The 27,737-nt window shown below is 39.6% G+C and overlaps 1 protein-coding gene across 8 annotated transcripts in view; it reads right to left on the bottom strand.

The window, feature by feature from the left end:
* Window positions 1-7,940: 7,940 nt before the first annotated feature.
* Window positions 7,941-27,737, bottom strand: part of LOC127644891 (gastrula zinc finger protein XlCGF57.1-like) — a 116,112-nt gene continuing 96,315 nt past the window's right edge. For 4 of the 8 annotated variants that reach the window (XM_052128320.1, XM_052128321.1, XM_052128322.1 and 1 more), the window contains one exon: window positions 25,439-27,625. In XM_052128320.1, the coding sequence (XP_051984280.1) occupies window positions 26,253-27,625 (1,373 nt within the window). In that variant the 3' untranslated portion in view covers window positions 25,439-26,252. Of the gene's footprint in view, window positions 9,478-9,736; window positions 10,001-20,023; window positions 20,121-25,438; window positions 27,626-27,737 lie in introns of those variants that run through there. The other 4 variants (XM_052128323.1, XM_052128324.1, XM_052128326.1 and 1 more) reach the window with 2 other exon arrangements.

Here is a 27,737-nt window from a genome sequence, read left to right as displayed (position 1 = left end):
TTTCCTGGAATTGTAGCAGGAGGTGTGGTGCATAAACCTTTGCTCTACACAGATTATATATTATTATTTGTCTCCAACCCTAGAAGATCTATGCCTAGCCTATATAGAATTATTAATTCTTAATTAATTATTAAGATGTTCTTGATCTGACAGCATATTGCCCTACCACAGCTTTCCAACCTGGCACCTTTCAATGGCCCAAGCAAAGCATTAGGTATTTAGGAATTTTATTTCTGGTAAATTTGAGAGATTTATTTCTCATGTGATGTTGATAGGTAGGTTTCCCTACATTTGTCTATGGCTGTGAAGATCAATGTTATAAAAATGAATTGTATCCCCAAATTAAATTAGTCTCTCCCTCTAGAAGTTTCTCTTTCTTATTTTAAATGATTTGATAGTATATCTCGGTTTTTTATTTGGAATTGTAAATTAGATTTTATTACATTTACATAGACCAACTTACCAAGGAGGTTTGGGTCTCTCCATTCTTTTTCTTTTATTACTATGCTTTTAATCTTAGACACTTCGCCCATGGGTCTATTCCACCTGAGAGAGCCCCTCCCTGCTACAACATTGAACAAGCGGTCCTTGCCACAATTTCACCATTGCAAAGTCTATTAAATTGCCTAGAACATAAAAAAATTCATCCCATTTTTTCACACTTACATTCAATATGGACAAAGGTTTACCATATGTTCAATTTTGATACTTACCTAAATGTGTCCTGAAGTATATGGCTGAACCCCAAATTATGTATTAACAAGTCCCCCATTTGCCGTAACCAGAAACATCTATCATGATCTATAACTCTGCATAAATTTGAATGGCATCTACGCTGATATTATTCTATTTGTTTCCATGTGGGTTGGCAGAGCTTGCCAGATCCAGTTCCATTCCTGCCTGGTGTCAGACTCCACTGCTACGTGTCTCTGAGAGATGATGACAAACTACAGGCAGTGCTAGCCAGACATCACTTCAGTCTTTTGACTTCAGAGGATGAACTGATACCAATTTCAACAATAAGACATTGGATTCTTCATAGGCCACTGCCTGAACATTGGATTTAGGATGGACCCCACTGAACCACACCAAAATGACCTGCATGTTGAACTGTGATGCATCTCATTAATCTCTGCCTGCATAATTGCCAACAATTAACTAAGGGCAATGCATCTATGTGAACTTCAAAGACATACAGTCAGGTCCATAAATATTGGGACATCGACACAATTCTAATCTTTTTGGCTCTATACACCACCACAATGGATTTTAATGAAACGAGCAAGATGTGCTTTAACTGCAGACTTTCAGCTTTAATTTGAGGGTATTTACATCCAAATCAGGTGAACGGTGTAGGAATTACAACAGTTTGTATATGTGCCTCCCACTTTTTAAGGGACCAAAAGTAATGGGACAATTGGCTGCTCAGCTGTTCCATGGCCAGGTGTGTGCTGTTCCCTCATTATCCCATTTACAAGGAGCAGATAAAAGGTCCAGAGTTAATTTCAAGTGTGCTATTTGCATTTGGAATCTGTTGCTGTCAACTCTCAATATGAGATCCAAAGAGCTGTCACTATCAGTGAAGCAAGCCATCATTAGGCTGAAAAATCAAAACAAACCCATCAGAGAGCTAGCAAAAACATTAGGTGTGGCCAAATCAACTGTTTGGAACATTCTTAAAAAGAAAGAACGCACCGGTGAGCTCAGCAACACCAAAAGACCCGGAAGACCACGGAAAACAACTGTGGTGGATGACCGAAGAATTCTTTCCCTGGTGAAGAAAACACCCTTCACAACAGTTGGCCAGATCAAGAACACTCTCCAAGAGGTAGGTGTGTGTGTGTCAAAGTCAACAATCAAAAGAAGACTTCACCAGAGTGAATACAGAGGGTTCACCACAAGATGTAAACCATTGGTGAGCCTCAAGGCAAGATTAGAGTTTGCCAAACAACATCTAAAAAAGCCTTCACAGTTCTGGAACAACATCCTATGGACAGATGAGACAAAGATCAACTTGTACCAGAGTGATGGGAAGAGAAGAGTATGGAGAAGGAAAGGAACTGCTCATGATCCAAAGCATACCACCTCATCAGTGAAGCATGGTGGTGGTAGTGTCATGGCGTGGGCATGTATGGCTGCCAATGGAACTGGTTCTCTTGTACTTATTGATGATGTGACTGCTGACAAAAGCAGCAGGATGAATTCTGAAGTGTTTCGGGCAATATTATCTTCTCATATTCAGCCAAATGCTTCAGAACTCATTGGACGGCGCTTCACAGTACAGATGGACAATGACCCGAAGCATACTGCGAAAGCAACCAAAGAGTTTTTTAAGGGAAAGAAGTGGAATGTTATGCAATGGCCAAGTCAATCACCTGACCTGAATCCAATTGAGCATGCATTTCACTTGCTGAAGACAAAACTGAAGGGAAAATGCCCCAAGAACAAGCAGGAACTGAAGACAGTTGCAGTAGAGGCCTGGCAGAGCATCACCAGGGATGAAACCCAGCGTCTGCTGATGTCTATGCGTTCCAGACTTCAGGCTGTAATTGACTGCAAAGGATTTGCAACCAAGTATTAAAAAGTGAAAGTTTGATTTATGATTGTTAATCTGTCCCATTATTTTTGGTCCCTTAAAAAGTGGGAGGCACATATACAAACTGTTGTAATTCCTACACTGTTCTCCTGATTTTGATGTAAATACCCTCAAATTAAAGCTGAAAGTCTGCAGTTAAAGTACATCTTGTTTGTTTCATTTCAAATCCATTGTGGTGGTGTATAGAGCCAAAAAGATTAGAATTGTGTCGATATCCCAATATTTATGGACCTGACTGTAAGTCATTAATCATACAGTTCTTACAAAATCTTTGTTTAAACGCTGACCCTTAACACTTACTTAGTTTGCTCATTTTAAGCCATGACTTAAACAGTATTGAACACTACACATAATTAAGTAATATTGGCATTATATTCATGATATTACCCAGAAGGGAATTGGCCCCCACAGTGAGGTAAATATCACCAAATCAAGTAACATTAAACATTTTCTGAAGTCTAAGTTTGATGCTGACTTAATAAATAAAATGTATTTTTAATATTACTATGCACTTTTCTCACACCCAAAGCACTACAATACAATACAGATGAATATTAAAAAATTGAAAAAAAAAGAAAATGAAACTCAAACATAGTAGGGGAAAAATACAAGTCAGAAGTCCACATTCAACTTATATATTTAAATTAAGTTTTTTACCGTTCCTGACATTTAATTGTAGAAAACATTCCCTGTCTAGTGTCAGTTTACATTTACGCATTTGGCAGACACTTTTATCCAAAGTGACTTACAGTGCATTATTACAGGGACAATTCCCCCGGAGTAACCTGGAGTTAAGTGCCTTGCTCAAAGACACAATGGTGGTGGATGTGGGGATCAAACCAGCAACCGTCTGATTACCAGTTATGTGCTTTTGCCCACTATGCCACCACCACTCCAGTTAGGGTCACTACTTTTTTTTATAAATGCAAAATGTCAGAATAATAGTAGTGAGAATTATCCCAGTGGGTCAGAAGTTTATATACACTTTGTTAGTATTTAGTAGCATTGCCTTTAAATTGTTTAACTTCAAACCTTTTATGTAGCCTTCCACAAACTTCTCACAATAAGTTGCTGAAATTCTGGCCCATTCCTCCAAACAGAACTGGTGTAACTAAGTTAGGTTTGTAGGCCTCCTTGCTCGCACACTTCTTTTCAGTTCTGCCCACAAATGTTCAATCGGTTTGAGGTCAGGGCTTTGTGATGGCCACTCCAATACCTTGACTTTGTTGTCCTTAATCTATTTTGCCACAACTTTGGAGATATGCTTGGGGTCATTGTCCATTTGGAAGACACATTTTTTACCAAGATTTAATTTCCTGGCTGATGTCTTGAGATGTTCCTTTAATATATCCAAGTAATTTTCCTCCCTCATGATGCCATCTATTTTGTGAAGTGCACCAGTCCCTCCTGCAGCAAAGCACCCCAAAAACACAATGCTGCCACCTAAATGCTTCACGGCTAGGATGGTATTATTCGGCTTGCAAGCCTCACTCTTTTTCCTCCATACATAACGATGATCATTATGACTAAACAATTACATTTTTGTTTCATCAGACCAATCTTGATTGATCCAAGATGGCGGCGTGATAGCAAGCAGTGGCCGCTCCGGATCCAAAATGGTGTTATTTTTGTTACTTAGCCCAACTTTTATGGCACATGGACATCGGAGCAACCGGTGTTTGTGTTTACCATCGGCAGACACTGCTCAAATATAAGATTTATGCAACAACCAATCTGCATGATGATCTGCAGGAGAGGCTACGGAGACCAGGCCTCCAGTCCTCGGTGTCGCCTGATGCCGGTGGCCGGGGGTGAGGACGCTGGAAGCAGTGTGTGAGGAAGCGGAAGCGTGGCAAGAGGGTGGGGGTCCATGCTAGGCTAAAAACAAACCCTAGCCGGCCGGCTCTCCAGTCTATCCTGCTCTCAAATGTTTGCTCCCTGGACAATAAACTGGACTACATCCGACTCCAGCAGACTACACAGCGTGAGTTTAGAGACTGCTGCATCTTTGTTTTCACAGAGACATGGCTCAGCGACAGAGTTCTGTCAGACGCCGCCATTCAGCAAGATGGGCTCGCCTTGTTTCGTGCCGACAGATATGCAGCTCTGTGCGGTAAGACTTGCGGTGGTTGCGTATGCTAGTCTCTAGCTACTGTTCATCATTGGTGGAGCTTGTGACTGTTAGATGTAGACCTTTTTATTTACCATGGGAATTCACCACTGTCATAATAACCAGAGTTTACATTCCCCCCAGTGCTAATGCTAAGGAAGCGCTCGGTGAACTGTATGAGGGTATTAGCGATTTGCAGAACGCTCACCCTGACGGACTGTTTATTGTCGCCGGAGATTTAAACCATGTGAATCTCAAGACAGTGCTCCCTAAATTCCATCAGTATGTGGACTTTGCAACGACAGGGGCGAACATGCTTGATCTTGTTTACACAAACATCCCAGGCGTGTACCGGGCAGAGCCCCGCCCCCACCTCGGCTACTCAGACCACATCTCTGTTATGATAATCCCAGCATACAGACTGCTCGTCAGGCACACAAAACCGCTTCAGAAGCTGTTCCTGCTCTTCAGGACTGTTTTGAGTGTACTGACTGGCACATGTTCAGGGAGGCTGCAACATATGGTGACTCTACCAACTTGGAGGAATACTCAGCATCAGTGATCAGCTACATCAGCAAGTGCATTGATGATGTCACTTTCTCCAAGACCATCACCACACGCTCCAACCAGAATCTGTGGATGACTGCGGAGGTGTGTGCACTGCTGAGGACCCGAGACTCCACCTTCAGAGCAGGTGTATTATGGCCCTAAAGAGCTATCAGAGAGGCAAAGCACGCACACGCCCAGAGAATCCAGTCACTTCCAGGACAGCTGCGACACTAGGCACATATGGCAGGGCATCCAGGCCATCACCAACTACAGGACAACATCAATTGACTGTGACAAAGATGCCTCCCTTCAAGATGCGCTGAATGAATTCTATGCTCGGTTTGAGGCGCAGAACGATGTGGTGGCGAGGAAGGCCACCCCTCCTCCCAACGACCAGTTGCTCTGGCTTACCACAGCTGATGTGAGGAAAACTCTACATAGAGTCAACCCACGGAAGGCTGCTGGACCAGAAAACATTCCTGGCAGAGTGCTCAGAGGATGTGTAGACCAAATGGCAGATGTTCTTACCGACATCTTCAACATCTCTCTGAGCAGCGCCATCGTTTCAACGTACTTCAAGGCCACCATCATCGTCCCCATGCCAAAGAAGTCTTCAGTGTCCTGCCGCAATGACTACCGTCCCATCACACTCACACCCATCATCATGAAGTGCTTCGAGAGGCTTGTCATGAGGCACATTAAGACCCAACTGCCTCCCTCACTAGACCAACAGCAGTTTGCGTCTCGTCCCAACCATTCAACTGACGACGCCATCACCACCAGACTGTGTAACAGCTTCTTCCCCCAAGCCAATGGTTTCCTCAAACCAAACCGAGACTGGACTGACACACAAACGCACCTGTACAACTTTTGCACATGTCCAGAGTTGCTCTTTAATTCATTGTCACTTTATACCTGGCTGCTACCTCAATTACTGCTGTCCATAGAACACTATTTCATAGTATGTTATGTTTATATTTAGCATTTCAGAAAGTGTCATCTTTTTGCACTACTCTGATTTCAAATGTGTACTGGTCGGGGTGGCACTGTCTCTTACTGTGCCTATTGTCCCGTTCCTTTTAGTAATTTATTGTACTGTCCCATACATTTTGCACATATTTGGCTTTTTATGGTGGTTGATGAGCAGCCTTTCAGGTTATGTCGATATAGGACTCGTTTTACTGTGCATATGGACACTAGGCAAAAAAAAAAAGGAAAATCGAAAATCAGACATAATGCTCTTTTTTCAGTTTTATATGTATTTTGTGTAAAAAGACATTAGATACTACGTTAGATTGTTCTCTGATGTGGGTTGATATTGTCAAAGACAGACTTTGAAGAAATGCAGATCTACTCTTCCTCAATTTTCATAAACAATAACCATACATTGCATGATTTTACTTTCAAAGCAAAGTAAATCAAACATATTTGTTAGTTGAGGGTGTGAGTTAAAGGGGTCATGACATGAGAAACCAAATTTGCCTTGATCTTTTGGTATATAAGAGGTCTTTGTATCATTAAAACGTCCTGCAAGTTTAATATTTTAAGACGTCCTCCCCATTCTAAACGAATCATTTATTTAATCAAGCTCAAAATACAGCTCGTTCTGGATTCATGGTTAGAAGTGACGTGACGGTTAGAAGTGACGTACCAGCGTTTGCATATGACCGCCTCCAGCACAAGATAACTACGCTTTAAGCGCAAGACAACTACGCTCATTTCGTATCGCCGTGCGCCTCACAAGTGTTCAGTCGACGGACAGCGAGCTCTGACAGAGACTACTTGTGCACAGGAAGATTACGATGCCACACAGATGTGCTGTTCCTGGCTGTGGTCAAACAAAACCTCTGAATAAGCTGCCGAAAGATCCAGACGTCAGGGAAAAATGGATGCAGTTTATTTTTTGCGGACGTCCCAGTTAAGTGTTAACTTGAGCGTTTGTTCTGTACATTTTAAGGATGACTGTTTTGAGAACAAATCTCAATATGATGCTGGCTTTGCCAGAAAACTGTTGCTCAAAGATAAGTCCGTGCCGACTATTCTGGGAACAACGACGACGCAAACTGTAAGTAATCTATTTTAAACTTTAAACTACTTTTTAAAGCGCAATTTCATTCATTATGAATAATCACAGTGTTTTTACTTAGTTTACTTGCATATTGTTCTGGCTGGAGGCGTCAATAATTGATACATAGGCACTGACGTTAGCCAATCATAACAGTGGGCGTTAACACTAAAGTCTTAAATGGAAAACGCCCCCAAAACAGACTGTTTGAATCAGAGGATGAGAAACAGGGTGGGAAAAGGTCATAAATCACTAGATTTTAAAAGTTTTTCTTAAAAAAAAATATATTAATACTATAATTGCACCTAAGGGAACATAATAATACAATAAAAAAAACCCATGTCATGACCCCTTTAATGTTTGTTCTTCAGCCAGATCAGATGAATTCCATGAATCTATGGCCAGAACATAATTTTTTGTTGTTATATTTAAAATGTAATTTTTATGTAAATAAATGCATATATTAACAGTTTTGTTTTTCATGTTTTGCCCCAGTTCAGTGTTCATTTGAATAATTGAAGAGTCCTGCCAGGAGTATAAAACCACAAGTACATTTACCTATTTTTATGACATAATTAAATCTGGTGCTGAGAAAAAAAAAGAAAAAACAAGTACCAGCACTTTTAATTCTTCCACTTCAAACACTGATGTGAAGTTCTCCATCACTTGATCTTTGACACGGAATCGCTATTGTATTTGTTTGTGGTGTGTACATCAGTGTAATGTCTCCACTGGACACATCACAAAGGTTATGCCCTACACCAACCAGTGTTTAAAACTCACACGGAACAGAATAAAATAAAAAAGAATAAGTCAAATTAATGTGGTAAATATTTTACATTAATTAAATGCATTCCTTTTGACAGATTTAGCTACAACACAAAAAGTGTTGTCCATGGAATTAACTTTGACAACTTTACACAATGCTTTATTAGATGTTTGTGTAGAATACTTAAACGGCTGAAACCACATGAAGTGCAGTGGAATGGCTTCTCTCTAGTATGCACTCTCTCATGTGATTTCAGGATTGATGATGTAATGAAACGCTTTCCACAAAAAGAACACAAGTTATCTCATTTATGTGACTTCTCATGTGAACCTTTAGTTGTGATGCACCCGTAAATGTCTTGCCACACTGATCACAGTTAAATGGCTTAACTCCAGAGTGAGAGCGCAGATGAAGCGTTAGATGGCTTGCTTGTGTGAAACTCTTTCCACACTGAGAGCAGGTGAAAGGCTTTTCTCCAGTGTGAATTCTTATGTGACGCTGAAGATTTCCTTTCTCTATGAAAGTCTTGCCACACTGACAGCAGGTGAAAGGCTTCTCTACAGTGTGAATTCTCATGTGACGCTGAAGATCTTCTTTATGTGCAAAACTCTTTTCACACTGAGAGCAGGTGAAAGGCTTCTCCACTGTGTGAATTCTCATGTGACGGTGAAAATTTCTTTTATGTGCAAAACTCTTTCCACACTGAGAGCAGGTGAAAGGCTTCTCTCCAGTGTGAATTTTCATGTGACGCTGAAGATTTCCTTTAAGTGCAAAACACTTTCCACACTGAGGGCAGGTGAAAGGCTTCTCTCCAGTGTGAAGTTTTAAGTGATTGTTAAGGTTCCTTTTTTTTGTGAAACTCTTTCCACACTGAGAGCAGGTGAAAGGCTTCTCTACAGTGTGAATTCTCATGTGACTCTGAAGATTTTCTTTATGTGCAAAACCCTTTCCACACTCAAGGCATGTGAAAGGCTTCTCTCTGGTGTGAAGTCTCATGTGACGGGGAAGATTTCTTTTCTGTGAAAAACTCTTTCCACAATGAGAACATGTGAAAGGCTTCTCTCCAGTATGAATTCTCATGTGACGCTTAAGATATCCTTTATGTGCAAAACTCTTTCCACAGTGAATGCAGGTGAAAGGCTTCTCTCCAGTGAGAAGTTTTAAATGAGTTTTAAGGCTTCTTTTTTCTGTGAAACTCTTTCCACAGTGAGAGCAGGTGAAAGATTTTTTGGCTCTTGTTCTTCGAGTTCTTTTGTGTGAAAAATTATTTTCAGTCTTTGAGCCACTGAAAGATTCTTCAACAGTGATGAAATGATCAGATTTATGATCATGAATTTTCTCCTCCACATCCTTCAGTTCTTGACTCTCCTCTTTCACTTCTATCAAGTCTAAAATGAACAAAGTAAAAGAAAATCAAATAAACAACAATTTAATGGAAGGTAGTAATCAGCAAAGGCTTAGTATCTATTTTATGTGATGTTTAACAATGTTCTGTAATATTCATGGAGATACTGGTATTATTGGTTTAATTATAATTTTACTACTCCTATGATTTCTAACAACCGCCAGATCTAGTGAACTGTATGAAGCTTTGTTACCTTAACATTCCTCAACAGTCATTATGAAGAATCAAGAATGAACACCAACCTCTTTGTTCCTCAGCATCTTCATTTTCCATTTTGCATGATTCTGTAATACTGATGACTTCACTCTCCTCTTTCAACTCTTCTTTAACTAAGTTCATTTTTTATTAGTATGCCAGTAGTGTTTAATGGTAACACTTTGAGGGTTTTTTTTCTCTTCTTCACTTGTAGGATGATGAAAATAATCGCCACGTGTTGTTGAATTGATGAGGAGGTGGTTTCACTGCAGGGTTGAATAACAATCGCTGTGTGAACTGGAGGAGCAGATCTGCCAAAAAAAAAAAAAAAAAAAAGATTCCTTGATTTATACAATATCCCTTGTTGTAGGAAATGGCATTAATTTAATGTTGATTTTTTTGTAAACAGAGATATGAATCCAGACAGGCCTGGTTCTTTAGTTCTGATGCACCCATAAACGTCTTACAACACAGATCACAGTTAAATGGCTTCAATCCAAAAGAGCGTTGGAGTTTTAAGAGTGGTGAGCTGAAAAACACTATTCAATATGTTCCTGAGATTCACAGTAGAGCCTGGTATTGATGAAGATTTCCCGATTCGATATTGATTCATATGGGTATTTTTTTAATCTTTGATAAACTCCAGCACCACTTCACAGTTAATGATGAGGACTCCTTCACAAAGACCATCAAGGACACTATCTGGAATGAGCTCTCAAAAAGATACCATGTGTAGTGTAATCCTATTGATTTCTCACTTGTTTTCATTAGGATTATTCAGGGACTCATACTATGTTTTTGTCTTGCAGACAGCATCAGACAGTTCTTGTAGGAGGGCACAGCCTTGGATCCAAGATTTATGTCAAAAGTGGCAGATAAAGTGTGGACCAGACTGGAGGAGGAGCTGATGAGAAGGACCTCAGAAGAACAGGTGTTAATTGTTATTGGTAATCTTCTACTTCTCTTTAATTGTAGATCAAAATATATGACCCTCATATTCTATTGAATACAGACTCAAGCCCAGCAAATGGAACAGGGGCTCAAAGAGAGAGCAGGTGACAAAGATGACAGCTCATCTGATGAAGGTAGTGCATCTGCAGTAGCAACACTGGTAAGAAAATATAAAGTCATCCTATTTTTTCCTCATTTAATTTTCAGAAGAAAATGTCAATGGAAGTAAGAACAGAGACCACTGTCAGCAGCACTACAGCGAAGATTCATGCAGAGATAGAGCACTACAGATTACTTCCATCTATGCTGTCCTTAATGGGTCCAGTAACCTGGTGGTGGGACATGAAGGACACTCTGCCAATGCTTTCTGATTTGGCAACAAGGTATCTGCTGTGATCATCCACACACTCAAGAGTGTACATTTTCTACTGCCGGGGACATTATCAGTCAGGAGCGGGCTTGTCTGTCTCCTGAAAAAGCAGAAATGCTTTTTTGAAGAAGAAGAACTGCTGAGTGATTTAAAGATCTTATGTATGCAGTAGTGAACCTTACATACTGACTTGAAACGGTTCATTTTGCACTAAAAAAAATTTGAACTTTATTAAAACTATTTGCACTGATTTTCTGTGTTGGTTACATTTTGTTCCATTGTGATTTTTTGTTCCTTTGTTGGAGCTGCAGTGGGTCAGGAGATGAGTCTTTGAGTCTGTAAAAAAAGTTAAACTGAAAAAATAAAACTAAAGTTTTTTTTGTTTTTTTTTAGGTAATGTGTAATGTTTGTAATCTTGTTAAAACGAATTTCATAAAATTGGTATTGGAACCGGTATCGAAGATGTTTCAACGATACCCAGCCCTAGGCACCACGCACGCTGATGAAAGAACTGTACACATCAACTTCACATGCATTTATCTGATCTGCACTTTCTAGTGTACCTCGTGGCACTCTGTTCTGTTAAGTTTGGATTCCGTGCGGTCTGTGTTGCTCCGCAATCTTTTTTCATTTTAGTTCTATGGGGTTTTGGGTTGTTCTTTATATGTTGTTTTAATATTGGTTTCACGCATGCAAAAAAATGGCACACAAACGCATCATTCATGGCATTTATATATTAGCTGAAAATTCTCCTATTTGGGCATTAAAATGTGATTGGAAATTTAAGTGCACATTAATCGTGGTTATCTCATATATAACTGCGATCAGATCATTATATAATAAATCGCAACAGGCTTAATAAACTGCATTTTTTTTAATAGGAAAGGGGCCCTGAGCAATACACAGTAAGAGGACCCAGAATACCTTGCTACAGCTGAAGTATACTTTGACATTCGGGCAACTCTTGTGAGACAGATGAGCAGGTTTTTATCCATTCATCATGTAACAAAGTTTTGTTTAAACTTTACCAGACTGCAACAATGAGCACCTCAGAAGAACTAGTTTAAAACTTTTTTTATTAGATTTGTCAAAGCTTGCAAAGTTTATGGCATTGAGTCTTTAAAAGATATTAATGAATAGCTATTTTTTTAAGCAGATTAAGTGATTACTTCATTGCCTCCCAACCACCATCCAGCTTAGACCATTGTCATGCCTGTTTGATTTATGGCTTATCGGTTAACTGGTTACTAACCGGTTAATACTGGCAGTAAGTCGATTAAAATAATTTGCATCCATAATCCAGATATTAAACAAATAGCCCAGTCTCAAGTGGCTCATTTAGAGTGGATGCATGAATAGTAGACTGTAGGATGTGAAAGCATCAGCTGATTAATGAAGGCAGGCTTTAAATAGGTTCAAGGAGGAGAGGGTAAAAAGGATGATAATGATGAAAACAAAAAATAGGTCCAGGATATTAAATTAACTTTTTTTTGCCAACCAGCCACAGTGGCTGGGTAAAATTCACCAGACACATTTTTCATATTTTTTCAGATTGTTTTTATTTTTCTACTGTATATACACATGTATAGTAGAGATGAAAAAAAAGGGCATACTGTAAACATGAGAGCATATATAATACATGTTAGGAATAATTATTGACAGCCCCTTGAATTAAAAATAATGCACACCCGAAGTGTTAATGTGGCCACGATGCACAGCAGAGTAATTTTCTGGTTTTCATTCCTAAAACACTCTTGCGAGTAGAACTACTTTCTTCCGCCACGGATTCAGCGTGTAGTTTAAATAAAGTTCGAACTAGCAACGAAGACTTGAGAGGCTTGCACTAGAGCAACAAGGTAGTGTGTTTACGCATGCGTGTGCACTCACATGAATGAAATCGAGTGAAAGAAAGAAAATGTAGAGATCGTGTATTGGATTACGTCAGTAGAAACATTGCTTCAAGTTGTCAAGATGTAAGTTTTAGTATACTTCTCAGAGTTGCCATACTTGTATATCGCATTCCCATTGCTACAAAACTGTTTTATTAAGTTGCGGGGGTCCGTTGACATCACGGGTATGTCTCAGACTCTATGTCTTACACTGAAATGTAAATATATTTAGGATATCGTCTTAAATATAATGTCTTTGTTTTATTGGTAATTTTGCTGTGGTAGCCTGTAGGGCTCTTTGAAATAACTGAAATTATTTGGCGAAGTGATATACAACTGTTATAAGGTCAATACATAATACTTCATAGTAGAGATGGGGATTTTGGTTATTTTGTCTACTCGAGTACACGGACCAAGTACTTGATCCGTACATAACTGTATAATGTACATAACTGTATACATGACTTGTACATAACTGTATAATGACATGCATATGTACCCGTCAACACCCGTTTTGCATAACGCGGCAGCTCGTTTTAGCTTGTCGCGGCCCATTCGGCACGATTGGCAGTAAACCCACCGGCCCGCTCGGTTCTCCCGCTGGCCAGTCCACCCCTGATCAGCCCCAAAATTTGCCGGCCCAGCAGGAAAATACCCTGTATGCCAGATTACCAGTCCAGCCATGCCTCCCATCTACCAATGATGCTTGATTCAACTTCCCTGGTCTACTACCTGTGCAGATATCAACAGCGCAACTGGGTTGTAGGTTGCCAGGTTCAAGTCACAAATAGGTTGAAATTTGTATGTGTCGATTGTGTGAGTTGGATGCATTTCATACAAGATCTGGCAACTTGACAACCTTGGAATAATTTATTGATGTGATTATTCATATAATCAGTTTTGGGCCATACATATTGTGAGAAAGCCCTAACCACGCCCTCTGAGTTTTTTGTATTATATAGCGCTCAGGCAGGTGTGGACATGCAAATCGGCATCTGAGTTACAAATTAGGCCGGCTGGTCTGTTATTCAACGATGTATATGTTTTTTCTCCGTGCGTAAATGATTACGGACCACACATTTGTGAATTAACATATACCAACTCCTTAGAATAAATAAGTTAAACTGGGATTCCATTACGTGTTTCTTTTACCGGAAACACACACCACTGTGCACCATCTTGACTGCATTAATCATGAACCCCTTGAGCGTCCCATACGCTAGTATACATATTATAGGAGTTTCCCAGGATAGAAAAAACAAAACGGGTGTGGGGCGGGAGATGGGTGTGAAATATGGCAGACACCTGGGAAAAAAGTATGATTACATGTCTGACAAACGTCTTTGGTTGCTGCATTGTTCCTTGTTTTTCCAGTGTATTGTCTATTCATTATTATAGGCTGTTATAAAATAGTATGTTACAAAATGTACAAAAGATTGCATAATCAAAATATAATGCATCATATTTTGTCATTATGTGAAGATTCGCTACCCAATTTTGAAATCTGTTCTCCTTCAGGTTACCGTAGTAATCTTAGTAAGTGCGCACCCGTTTTTTGTGACTTTCTGAACCATCCATTTTCAAATAACAGGAGATGCCACAACAATTGTTTTAATACGCGTGTTAAGTTGAAGTTCAGTTTTGAAGATGCTGCACTGTGTTCTATTTAACTGCGCTCTGTCTGTCTGTCTGTCACACTCGCCTGCTGCACACTGCCACCCGCGCATGGGGGGTACGTGTAAGTGTGTGTGTTCAAATGTTTGATCTTGTGAGGAAAGCCGCGATGCTCTGTATTGTTGATGTGATTCATGATGCGTTCCATTCAACTCGGAGATTCTGAATTTCCACCTTTCAACTGAGGAAAGTGCAACGGAATTACACTTTATATCGGATATCAAACTTGGAAATTCGAGCGAAAATCTTCATTCCGTCGAGATGCAGGTGTGTGTTACATCACGCAGGGCAGGGAGGTTTAGTCAGTGACAGTCATTCACTTTTATTAAATAATATCCATTAACGTGTCAAAGTTCTTACATTAAATGATAATAAAGCGTGTTCAGCAAACGTTTTACAGAGACAGGTTTTTCCAAACACTGTTAATTACCCTCTCTTTGTTTTGATATTAAAATGGCATTGCAGCGTCGTATCAGTATGTTTGCCATGAGAAGTTTCTGATAATCAACGTACCCCTCAGTCACAACGTAATCAATTATTTAAAAAAATAATTAATATCCCTATGGTTACTGGAAAATAATTGCACACCTTAAGACCAGGGTGGTAGATACATATATATATATTTTTTAACCAGCCAGTCAGATTTCTTCACATCCATTTTTTTTTTTTTTTTTTTTGCATTTTACAAGTGGATTTTACTGACGAGACAAGCAAACAATACTGTATGCATGTTTAAAAGTTAGCTGCATTTTAAAATAATTATTTTGTTATTTATGAAATATTTAATTGCCAGATAATTTTTCAGATTGTTCACGTATTACAATGAAGGAATGAGCGTTCAAGGAACGTTAACCAAACCGAATGTCATTGTCAACAACAACAGTTAGTTTTATAATGCAATCATTATCAGAAAATGTTTATGTGTGGTTGTGGGTAATTAAAGTTTACTCGCACATCCACTATAAATCCAAGAGTGGTCTTCCCCTCCTCCCGATGGCATGAACGCTCCTGTACATTACTTTTATCTTGCATGGAGATGTACTGCTGACGGCATTACGTGTCCACTGGTACGGAAGAAATCCTCTCAGCACCAGATTTAATTATGTCAACTTAAATATGCATTATTACAATTGGAAAAATGCCAACTTCATTTTCAAATACCCACAGTATACAGTGTTGATTTATTAAAAATGTGTTTACCCAGATACAGAATTGCCACAAAGAATGAGTGCAATCATCATTTGAAGTCTGGATTAAAAGAACTGAATCCACCTTCGCTCACCATGCGCCAGTAGACACACAGCATTTGAGATTATTGATGAGCAGTGGGACAACATACTAATAAGTGCCTTTCTATTGGCAGTTTTCCACTGCATGTTACGATTCGACTCGGCTCGCTTTACTTTTCTGAGCTTGCTTTTCCACTGTAGTTTAGTGCCGCCTCAATCTGGGTGGGATTATAGGCTGATCGTCATAGTTGCGCCGCCTCTACTGCCGTGACCATCTTAAACACGACACAAACATTACTGACTAGGCATGTAACGATTCACTCAACTCGCAATGCGATACGATACGATTCATGATACTGGTTTCACGATACGATTTTCTCAAAATGGGATTTAAGATAAATGAAAAAGTGTCCTTTTATCATTTCTCACTCAGACAAAATGCTGCACATTTCTTTGTGAAACTGAAATATCTTTGTCAAATAACACAATTTAAATTTGAAAACAAATCCCAAATAAAATAATACAAATAAAATAAATCTCTTCATATAAACAAACTAAGGCTTTGCCTGTGCTATTTCCTAGCTTCCTGTTTTTTTTTTTTAAAGAAATATCAGCATATCCACTTTTTCCAGCAGAAGCTGAGATCTCTGCACATTCACAATGCCCCCTGCTGATGAAAAAACCCTTTCACTAGGGACAGAGGTGGCTGGTGGGGAGAGGTATGCTTTTGATACTGGATAGCAGTGGGTATAGCCTAACATTCTCTTTCCACCACTTGAGTGGACAGCTATTGAGGGAAATGGATGTTTCAGCTCTGTACTTATTCATTTCTGCATCAATCTGACTGATGTGCTGTGCAACTGGTTCAACAAAAGTCCCTCCAAGGAGATCTTCCAATGCGGTTTTCTTGGAAGGAGGTTGTTTCACCTCAGCTCCAGCTCTGTCTGGTCAAGAGGCTGCTCTGCTGCAGGGGGGTGGCCGCTGGCACCTTCTTTGCCCTCATCCTTCACAGAGGAATAGCAGAAATAAAAAGACTAAGTAAACTCTTAAGTACAACAGTGACAGGGGTGTCACATTGTTATAAAGGCAAGATTTTAATATAATTTGTTATAATTTGTATCATTACTCTCTCAAGAGTTAACATGAACGCATATAAAAAAAAAAAATGCCATAATAATCAACACATTATTAAAAAATCTATTTAGAGAGAGTAAAATAAATACAATACCTGGCTCTGCAACATCAGCACAGCTTTCTCCTTCAGTCTGTGGAATACATCCTCGCACTGGTCTTAGCCCAAATCTGGGGTCTAATGCGGTGCACTCCAGCAGGTGGTTGTACTCTGAAGTGTATCTGTTGTAAAGGTTGTTCAGTTTAGCTCTCTTCATGTTGCTCACAGTGAGGGAGTCTTCTTCGTTGGATTCAATGTTATGCTCGGTCATATGATTTAAGGGCACAATGAGAGATTTATTTTCATCTCACAGCACAGTGGTGGCCGTTTTTAGTGGCTTTAGAAGCCTAACCATGTCCTCTGCATCACGGATGTCTGAGCCATCCAAATTATCGATGTCACAGACATTTCGTCGAACATCATTGCTCAGAAGAGTTGCTGTCACAGCCGCTTGCTGTTGGAGATAGCGTTCGCTCATATCCAGACTGCTGTTCCAGGGCGCAGCGACATCGATGATTAACTTATGCCCTGGAAGCTCCAGTAGTATCTGTTTGGCTGTGAGCGCAACTGTGGCTGTTGAGCTTCGGTGAATGAAGGCAGCAATACGCCTCCCTCTGCCCAACAAACGGCTCACGCAGGGCACACTCAAACCCACTTGGCTGGCTAAGTTCAAAGTGTGGGCAAAACACCTGACATGGGGGGCCAGCCCAGCCTCTCTGAAAGCAACATCCATATTCCTCATGTTGTCCGTGACCATTCCATGGTTGGCCTTTTGAAGCCCCCATTCACTCACAGCTGATTTTAAAACTTCAGCAATATTAGCTCCGGTGTGTGTTTCGAACAATGGGTGAATTTGGAGAAAAAAAAATTAACCATCTCCCACTCACTGGTTACCACATGGGCTGTGACCGTAAGATAACTCTGGGTAGCCCTGGAGGTCCAGCTGTCGGTTGTAATTTAGACCCTCAGAAAAGCATATGGTATATCAACTACCTTAGATTTTGTTTCCCTGTAATGCGCTGGCATGATAGTCTGGCTAATGTGGGGCCGTGATGGGATGGTGTATTTGAGCTCCAATGTGTTGACCAGTAGCCTAAATCCTTAATTTTCTACGACAGACATGGCCTCATATCTTTTGACATGAAAACACTGTTGCACCTTGTGATCTCCTTGGCTCTCGCACTCGTCGCCGCAAGAGGGGCTGCAAATCTGCCGGTCAGTGTGGTTTGGCCTACTAATAGGTTTTTACATGCAGGCGGCAGTGACTGGAGCTTCTCACTGTGGTGACGGTTTGTATGCTGCATCATGTTTGTTGTGCTATTGGTGTATATTAACATCTTCTTGCAGTACATAGTTTTTGTTTTGTCTGTTACCACCTCACCGCTTTAATTTTTAGCCTTGGGAAAGCCAAAATGCCACTACACCTCCGATTTGAATGAGGATGGGGCATCTTCAACATCAAGAACTACACTTGCCGCCACCATGTTTGCTACTGTTTAATGCTACAACTTGCTCGCTATTAATCGCGAGGTCAAAGTATACTGCTTCAGCGCCCCTGCTGTTTAAAACTTGTATCGTGATTCGTTTAACATCTCAACCAACATGAATTGTTACATATTTTCATCGATTTTCAACCGGCTCGGAGTGCATCGGTACGTCCCTATTACTGACCATAAACAATAACACAACCGCTAGCTGTTAGCTACTAGCTCATTGTGCTGCATAAAGCAGTTATTTCATGGTGATTTTCCACAAGTGTAACAGTTAAATTGGCCTGGTTGTTTTAGAAGCAAGCTTTTCAGTAGCTGGTCAACTAAATAAAGTGAAGCTTTCAAGCAGAATATAGAGTTAACGTAACAAAACATACCATCGTCCATCCTCCAACAACACCGTGGCTGAGTTCAGGGCACTCTCCCTCCCATTGCTCGCTATTTTCTGATTGAATACAAGTATTTCTTCATTGGAACATCCACGCCCAGGATGTGTAACTTAAGTCTATAAAGGAATACAGTCTGCATATTTTCCATCCATCATTTTCAGTCAGTTGTATACTTTTGGAGTCTGTGTGTAGCCCCAGTGTCAGGTGAATTGAAAGTTCACATTGAGTCTGCGACACCTGGCCAAGCACCACACGGCCAACATGCTCTAGCCATCCATGCACAAGAAGGTTTATTTTTTCACATTAGGCTTTCAATATCTTAAGGAAAATTATTTTGTATTATAATTTTATATAATGTGTTAATTAACCAGTTTTATATTGCTTAATTTTATTGGTGTTCAGTGCGTTCAACTCCAGCAGCTCAAGCAAGAAAACACACAACAATATACTGGATATAAATCCATATCTAACATCTTCTAACCAGACATTTATCTAGATATGTATTCTTCTGTTTATACATAACACTGTTAATATCTTGCATGATTATTTTTATTTCATCATATTTTTGTCAAGAGTGTGCTTTCATAAAATAGATTAATACTGATTTTATTCTTATTTATTTATTTGGTGGAGGGAATGTTTTGGCCACTGTCCCTCAATTTGACTGTGCACGTTCCTGCATACATCAAGAATTAAGATTACCATTATTCTCCACAGATGCTCCATAAAGTGTGGTTTCAAATACTTCAGTACACAATATTTGCTCTTGTTTTCCACTGCATTTCATTAATTCTGCACATTTAATTTATTTTAATTATCATTGATGTCCTCCTCTTTATGGTCAAATATTGTGCGCACACAATCAGACTCGAGTGTGTCGTAAAACTTTCTGATAGACATACTGGACTTTATTATATTGATTTTTGCTCATTTCTTTTCAAGTTTGAAATGTCTCATCGCTGCACTTGTGAACTTGGCATCTCTGATCTCCAGAACAAAATCCTATAATCCTAATCCAATTAAATTTTAAGAATAAAAGTCTACAACATTCCAGTCAAAAGAAGAAAAGATATTTCAAATACTCCTGCACCAAACAAACATTTCCATTCTGGAGAAACAAACACTATACAATAAACTGTATCTATACAAGAATATTTAAATATCAACTTACAAAAGTGATGAATAAAAGAATTTCCTCAATCAGGACTTTAGATGGACTGACAAAATCAACATGAACATACAACAATACTTGCGTCTCCTTCACTCTTCTTCTATCACACAATTCTACACAACTCTGTGAAATACTCACTGTTTATCACCCTCTGGAGGCAGGGATGAATATTGCACCCATGAAAAATTTATCATTAACAGGCTTAAGAGTGTTACATGAGTTTGACACCTGTATAAATGTGTGGTCAAGAATGTGTGGCGAATAAGGTTGATGTCAAGCGTGTGTGAGATTCGCAAAAACATAATTGCCTAGAAACCACTTTTCTTTTACTGCACTTTATATTCTAAGAGAGTGAAATTATAATGAAACTCACTGCAACATTTTTTGAGAGGGGGAAAAAATCTTTCCGTGGCAGCTCTCGACCTGTTGCTGCTACAGACAGCTCTCACTGGCTCCGTCACTGTTTTAAGCTTCTTCCTCATGATCCATCACTGTTTGTATGATCAATCATATTTACTACATAACAACAACACCTTGTATTTGGAAGCATGTTAGGCTTATTTAAGTTTGTTCTGTGTTGTCCATAAGAAAAACACGCCGTAGCTGTCAAATGCAAAGTTACTGTGCAGTGTGCACTCAGAGATGTGCACTCAGAGATGTGCTCAAGTAGTCATGCAAGCACACGATAGAGAAAGCAAAAGGCATTTACACACGGATTTTTACATGGATTTATACGGTAGACACTGATATATTTCAGCACTGATATAAAAATGTATACTTAGAGTTCATATGAGTCCATAAATACAGAATCACCCTGCAAATGACCATCACCACAACAAAGGTAAGCTTACGTTATCACAATCTCCAAAACTCACTGCAAGGTGTTCATTAAGTTGGAGCTGCAATTCTAATCTGGAAACATTCGCTTATCTTGGTGTAAATTGAAGGAACTGTATGACGAAAGTGTTTGTTTGGCACACTTGCTGCTGCAGTCATGAACTCGACTCGAGTGACTGCTATAGTATGTCCCATTCAAAAATCTCTAAATAATTTCCGCATTTATTAAAACTTATTTAATTAAAACCATTAATGTAATGAAAGGACTGTTGCCCATTGTAACAAAGTAAAACAATTAAAATTTACTTGAGAAAGAATAAAAAGTACCCACTATTAAACCTACTCTTGAAAGTACATTTCTACAAAAATGTACTCAAGTAAATGTAACATGTTACTACCCACCTCTGTTTGCTAGAGTCATCTTTATAAACAGGTACATCTTTGCACCAAAAACATTAACACCAGAGGAAAGAATGAGTGGATTATTTATACTGAAAGCAGTCTCGCTGTAGTACCATGGGAGTGCAGGCCTCTACTTTAAAGTACTTGTGACACACGCACTCACAAGGGTCTAAATATAAATAAATAATATACATTTTACCAAAGAAATGGGAAAACATATTAACTTGTCAATATAACTGAACACTAAGATTATCTAGCACTAACCTGTAGAATCACTGATAATGCAGTTAATTACTAAATGTGAGTTATACAACGTTACTAATGTTGTTAGTATTTGTGACCACAAAAAGAAAGTCAACTCAAACCACAAAACCATATTGTCAAACGTTCTTTTATCAAGTATATTAATTAAAATACAGTTCCAACCTACCTTTGATCCGTATCTGCCTGAAAAAGAAAATGGCGGACAAGCAGTAGGTGAAAAATCTGGAGACGCAGATGAGCTCATGCATCATGATATCAAACCAAATGACGCGTGATCTATAACATGAAATTATATTTTCACTAAAACTTAAATATTTGATTAGTTATTAAGCTGAGCTTCACTTTTACGTATTTAAGTTGACTGAAAGTACAATGTTGAATTAAAGTTCCCAAAGCAGAAAAATTATATTTACATGATAATGTTACAGCAATGCAACACCCACCCATCTTTCCCTTTAGTGCACACAGTGCATGCTTCATATTACATGTTCTATCAGACTGAGAGGAAGCTAGTGGTTTATGTGTTGTTAGCGTCCACATGTGTACATAACATGCCCTACATGAAAAACCCATCAAACCACATCTATGTAATTTCTTCCGTTAAGCTCTCAGTTAATTTTTAACCAATATTATTAGCCAAACACATAGTTAATGCTGGTCAGGTAACCGTCTACATCCCTAGAATATACAGTCTCCATTTAATAGATTTTGCAGATAGGCCAGAGGTAGCCAGTCTGCCCACAGTGGTAGACCTGTGAAAAGTGCATTGCAATAATCCAACCTTGAAGTAATAAATGCATTAACAAGCCTTTCAGCATCAAGTAACAAGAGGAAATGCCTGAGTCTGGCAATATTTCTAAAATGATCAAATGCAGATTTTGAGATACTCTTGATATATGCATTAAATGTCAAGTGAGCATCAAAAATAATGCCACGGTTGGCATTGCCCACTTGAGTAGAGGGCAATACCAAGTTGTTATCCACAGTCAATTTGACATTTTTACATTTGTGAGTGGCAGCTGGTGTGCCAATGAGGAGAACCTCAGTCTAGGAGCAGTTTAGTTTTAGAAAATTAGACACCGATGAGCCAAAATATTATGACCACCTGCCTAATATGCTGTTGGTCCTGTGTGTGCCGGCAAAACAGCACCAACCCACTGAGGCATGGACTCTACAAGACCCTGGAATCTAACACCAAGACATTAGCAGCAGATCCTTTATGTCCTGTAAGCTGTGAGGTGAAGCTGCCTTGGATTGGACTTGTTGGTCCAGCACATCCCATAAATGCACAATCGGATCAAGATCTGGGGAATTTGGAGGCCAGGGCAACACCTTGAACACTTCATCATGTTCCTCAAACCATTATCGGACAATGTGTGCAGTGTAGTAGGGCGCATAACATTATCCTGCTGAAAGAGGCCACTGCCATCAGTGAATACCATTGCCATGAATGGGTGGTCAGAAAACACCTGATCTGCTACAATGCTTAGGTACAACCCCAATTGAAAAAAGTTGGGACAGTATGAAAAATGCTAATAAAAACAAAAAGGAGTGATTTGTAAATTATATTCACCCTTTGCTATATTGAAAGCACTATAACTACACATTATATTATTTTTTTACCTTGTGAATTTCATTGTTTTTTGTGTGTGAAAATATACAGTAATTTTAAATCATATGATTGCAACATGCGCCAAAAAGTTGAGACAGGAGCAATTTAAGTAGAATAACAATTTGACGTGTTGAAATAAAAAGGTGATGTATAAAAGGAGATGTTAAACAGATGAGGCAATCATGTCAGTATATAAGGAGCCTCCAAATACAGCCTAGTCCTTCAAGAGCAAGGATCATTCGAGACTTGTAAATTTGCCAACAGATAATTCAGCAAATAAGTACAGTCGGGTGAAATTACCGGCCAGGTTGAACTGCGATGCTAACTGATCTCTGCATACATCACCTTGGTCTAATGATGGACTACCTACACTCTTGAAATGGAATACATAGACTATCATTTAATTGTCAACAAAACACTTCATCAGCCAACTAACAAGGACAATTGCATCTATGTGAACTTCTGCAGTAAATCTAGGATGAATTTCAAAGGCATTAGTCATTAATCTTACAGTTCATACAAAACCTTTGTTTTAAACACTGACCCTTAATAATTTTATACCATGACTTGCACTATACATAAGTAATATTGGCATTATATTCATGTCAGAACTGGCCCCCACAGTGAGTCTGGTTTCTCCCAAGATTATATTTCTCCATTAACCAACATCTAATGGAGTTATGTGTTCCTTTCCACAGTCACCTTCAGCTTGCTCACTGGGGTTTTAAATACAATTATTATTGAATTACTTATTTCTAAACAATTCACAATCATAAAATATCAAACTACACAATGATGATTCTAAGACATAACAGTTAATGCCTGATTTTCTGTAAAGCTGATTTGAAACAATGTGTGTTGTGAATGGTGCTATACAAATAAAAATGACTTGACTATTACACAACATACTTAAAAGATTCAAGAAATCTAGTCAAATCTCTGTGCATAAAGGGCAAGACGAAAACCACTTCTGAATGTGTGTGATCTCCGATCCCTAAGATGTCACTGTGGCAGGGCGGAGGGTGGGGCCAGGTCGTGATTCCGAACACCCGACCCCTAATTGGGCTGATTAGCCTGAGAGGGTTTAAGGCCGACTGGAGACGGCAGTGCGACAGAGAGAGAGAGAGATTTACGGGCAGTTGTCCGACACCTGTGTGTGTTTGTGTCTTTTGGTTCAGTTCTTTATTTAACTATTATTTATATTGTCAAGCTGGTTTTCGCCGCCTCCTATCCATTAATCCCTTTACAGTCACCATCATAACAACTTTTTAGACATCTTATGTGTCTGTGACGAGGAGGAGGGCTGGACTGGGCCACGACTATGCACACCTGGCCCCAATCGGGCTAATCAGCCGAAGAGAGGGATGAAGGCAGCCGGGTGTGGCAATTCGGGAGAGAGAGAGCCACACGCAGTTGCCGTGTGCGTGTTTATGTTTTGTCTTTGTATTACCGTAATTTCCGGACTATAAGCCGCAACTTTTTCCCCACGCTTTGAACCTCGCGCCTTATACAATAACGCGGCTAATATATGGATTTTTCCCGCTTTCAAATTTTATAAAAAAAAAAAAAAAAAACATTCTGTGACGTGCTCAGTTTTTTGACAGCGTGAAGCTTTCATTAGACCAATGAAATTGCCGAACGGGTTAAGGTCAAAACAACTTTTTTTGTTTACTGTTTAGATTAAATCGAGCACGCTCAAACTTCCCATCATTCTGATTACGGTAGTCATTTTGTCACCCTCAAGACACGGAGAAATGCATATGATGCTGCTTTCAAGTTGAAGGCGATTGATCTGGCTGTTGAAAAGGAAATAGAGCTGCTGCACGGGAGCTTGGTCTTAATGAGTCGATGATAAGACGCTGGAAACAGCAGCGTGAGGAATTGACTCAGTGCAAAAAGACAACTAATCTGAGGCTATTCAACTCCGACACCGAAAGAGATGACTTCAGTGGTTTCAGTGCACAGGACGAGGAAGATAGTGACCAATGACTTTCTTGGTAGGCTACTATTTACTGCAAATGTTTTATTACAAGCCGTGTGTGGCAGCGGGTGGTCAAGCGCCGTCCGGGAGAGAAAGCTGTAAGGCGCTTACACCTGGGCTAAATTATGTCTAACACTGGTGTCTAATTTCAAGTGCCCTGCTTCACGTGTCCTTCTTGGGAAAACTGTCACACGGTGACAAATTAGACACCGGTGTTAGACATAATTTAGCTCAGGTGTAAGAGCCCTTACCGCTTTTCTCTCCCGGACGGGCGCTTGACCACGCCCCCGCTGCCACACCATGTTTCGTTAAAGCCTATTTATTTTTTGTTACAAGCCGTGTTTCGTTAAAGCCAGAGTAAAGTTTCAATGTACCGGTAGGCACCTGCGGCTTATAGACAGGTGCGGCTTATTTATGTTTAAAATAATATTTTATTTAAAAATCAGTGGGTGCGGCTTATATTCAGGTGCGCTCAATAGTCCGGAAATTACGGTATTTTAAATTAAACATTATTTTGATGGTTTGTCTGGTTCCCGCCTCCTCATATCCCATTTTATCCCCCCTGTTACATTGGTCCCGAAACCAGGGAAGGAGGACGAATGCGCTGTCATGGAGTCATGGCCACTGCCAGCCGACTGAGGAGCATCCGCAGCCATCCGCCCTGGGACGGAGGAGTCACTGCCGGATCTGAGGCATGCTGCGTCCTCCATAGGAAAAAATTATAGAGAAAAAAGAAGAGAGAGAAAGGAGGGGGAGGAGCATGACCGTCTGCTCGGGGTCGGAGGACCCAATACCATCCACCGGGGGAGGAGCGAGCTGTCATCAGCCATTTATTTTGACAGCTTTAGTTACAACAAAAAAGTATTGTCCCTGTCCCTGGAATTAAATTTGTTTAGTTCGACAGCTTTGGACAATGCTTTTTTAGATGGTTGTGTAGATTACTTAAATGGCTAAAACTATTCTCACATGAAGTACAGTGGTATGGCTTCTCTTCAGTATGCACTCGCTCATGTAATTTCAGGATTGCTAATGTAATGAAACTCTTTCCACACAAAAAACACACGTGACGATTCTCATTTATGTGACTTGTCATGTGTAGTTGTGATGCACCCAAAAATGTTTTGCCACACTGATCAGTTAAATGGCTTAAATCCAGAGTGAGAGCGCAGATGAAGTGTTAGATGGCTTGCATGTTTGTAACTCTTTCCACACTGAGAGCAGGTGAAAGGCTTCTCGCCAGTGTGAATTCTTATGTGACGCTGAAGATGTCCTTTCACTCTGAAACTCTTGCCACACTGAGAGCAGGTGAACGGCTTCTCTCCGGTGTGAATTCTCAGGTGACGGTGAAGATTTCTTTTATGTGCAAAACTCTTTCCACACTGAGAGCATGTGAAAGGCTTCTCTCCAGTGTGAATTCTCATGTGATACTGAAGATCTCCTTTATGAGCAAAACTCTTTCCACATTGAAGGCAAGTGAATGGCTTCTCTCCGGTGTGAATTCTCATGTGACGGTGAAGATATTTTTTTTGTGCAAAATTCTTTCCACACTGAAGGCAGGTGAAAGGCTTCTCTCCAGTGTGAAGTTTTAAGTGAGTTTTAAAGTTTCTTTTCTCTATGAAACTCTTGCCACACTGAGAGCAGGTGAAAGGCTTTTCTCCAGTGTGAATTCTCATGTGATACTGAAGATTTCTTATATTTGCAAAACAGTTTCCACACTGAAGGCATGTGAAAGTATTCTCTCCAGTGTGAATTCTCATGTGACGGTCAATATTTCTTTTATGTGCAAAATTGTTTCCACACTGAAGGCAGGTGAAAGGCTTCTCTCCAGTGTGAATTATCATGTGATGGTCAAGATTTATTTTATGTGCAAAACTCTTTTCACATTGAAGGCAGGTGAAAGGCTTCAATCCGGTGTGAATTCTCATGTGACGGTGAATATTTCTTTTATGTGCAAAACTCTTTCCACACTGAAGGCAGGTGAAAGGCTTCTCTTCAGTGTGAAGTTTTAAGTGAGTGTTAAAGTTTATTTTCTCTATGAAACTCTTCCCACACTGAGAGCAGGTGAAAGGCTTCTCTTCAGTGTGAATACTCATATGATGCTGATGATTTATTATATTTGCAATACACTCTCCACACTGAAGGCAGGTAAAAGGCTCTTCTCCGGTGTGAATTCTTATGTGACGGTGAAGACTTCTTTTATGCGCAAAACTCTTTCCACACTGAATGCAGGGGAAAGGCTTCTCTACAGTGTGAAGTTTTAAGTGAGCATTAAGGTTTCTTTTTTCTGTGAAACTCTTTCCACAGTGAGAGCAGGTCAAAGAATCTGTGGCTTTTGTTCTTCGAGTTCTTTTGTGTGAGAAATTATTTTCAGTCTTTGAGTCACTGAAAGATTCTTCAACAGTGACGAAATTAGAAAATGTATGATCATGAATTTTCTCCTCCACATCCTTCAGTTCTTGACTCTCTTCTTTCACTTCTTGACTCTCCTCTTTCACTTCTACAAAGTCTAAAATTAACAAAGTAAATTAGAAGAAAATCAAATAAACCACAATTTAATGGAAGGTAGTATGCAGCAAAGGGTAAGTATCTATTTGATGTGATGTTTAACATGTTGAATG

The sequence above is a fragment of the Xyrauchen texanus genome, chromosome 6, assembly GCF_025860055.1.
Source record: "Xyrauchen texanus isolate HMW12.3.18 chromosome 6, RBS_HiC_50CHRs, whole genome shotgun sequence".
In the NCBI taxonomy this organism is placed as follows: Eukaryota; Metazoa; Chordata; class Actinopteri; order Cypriniformes; family Catostomidae; genus Xyrauchen; species Xyrauchen texanus.
This window is presented reverse-complemented; position numbering and strand designations above follow the sequence as displayed.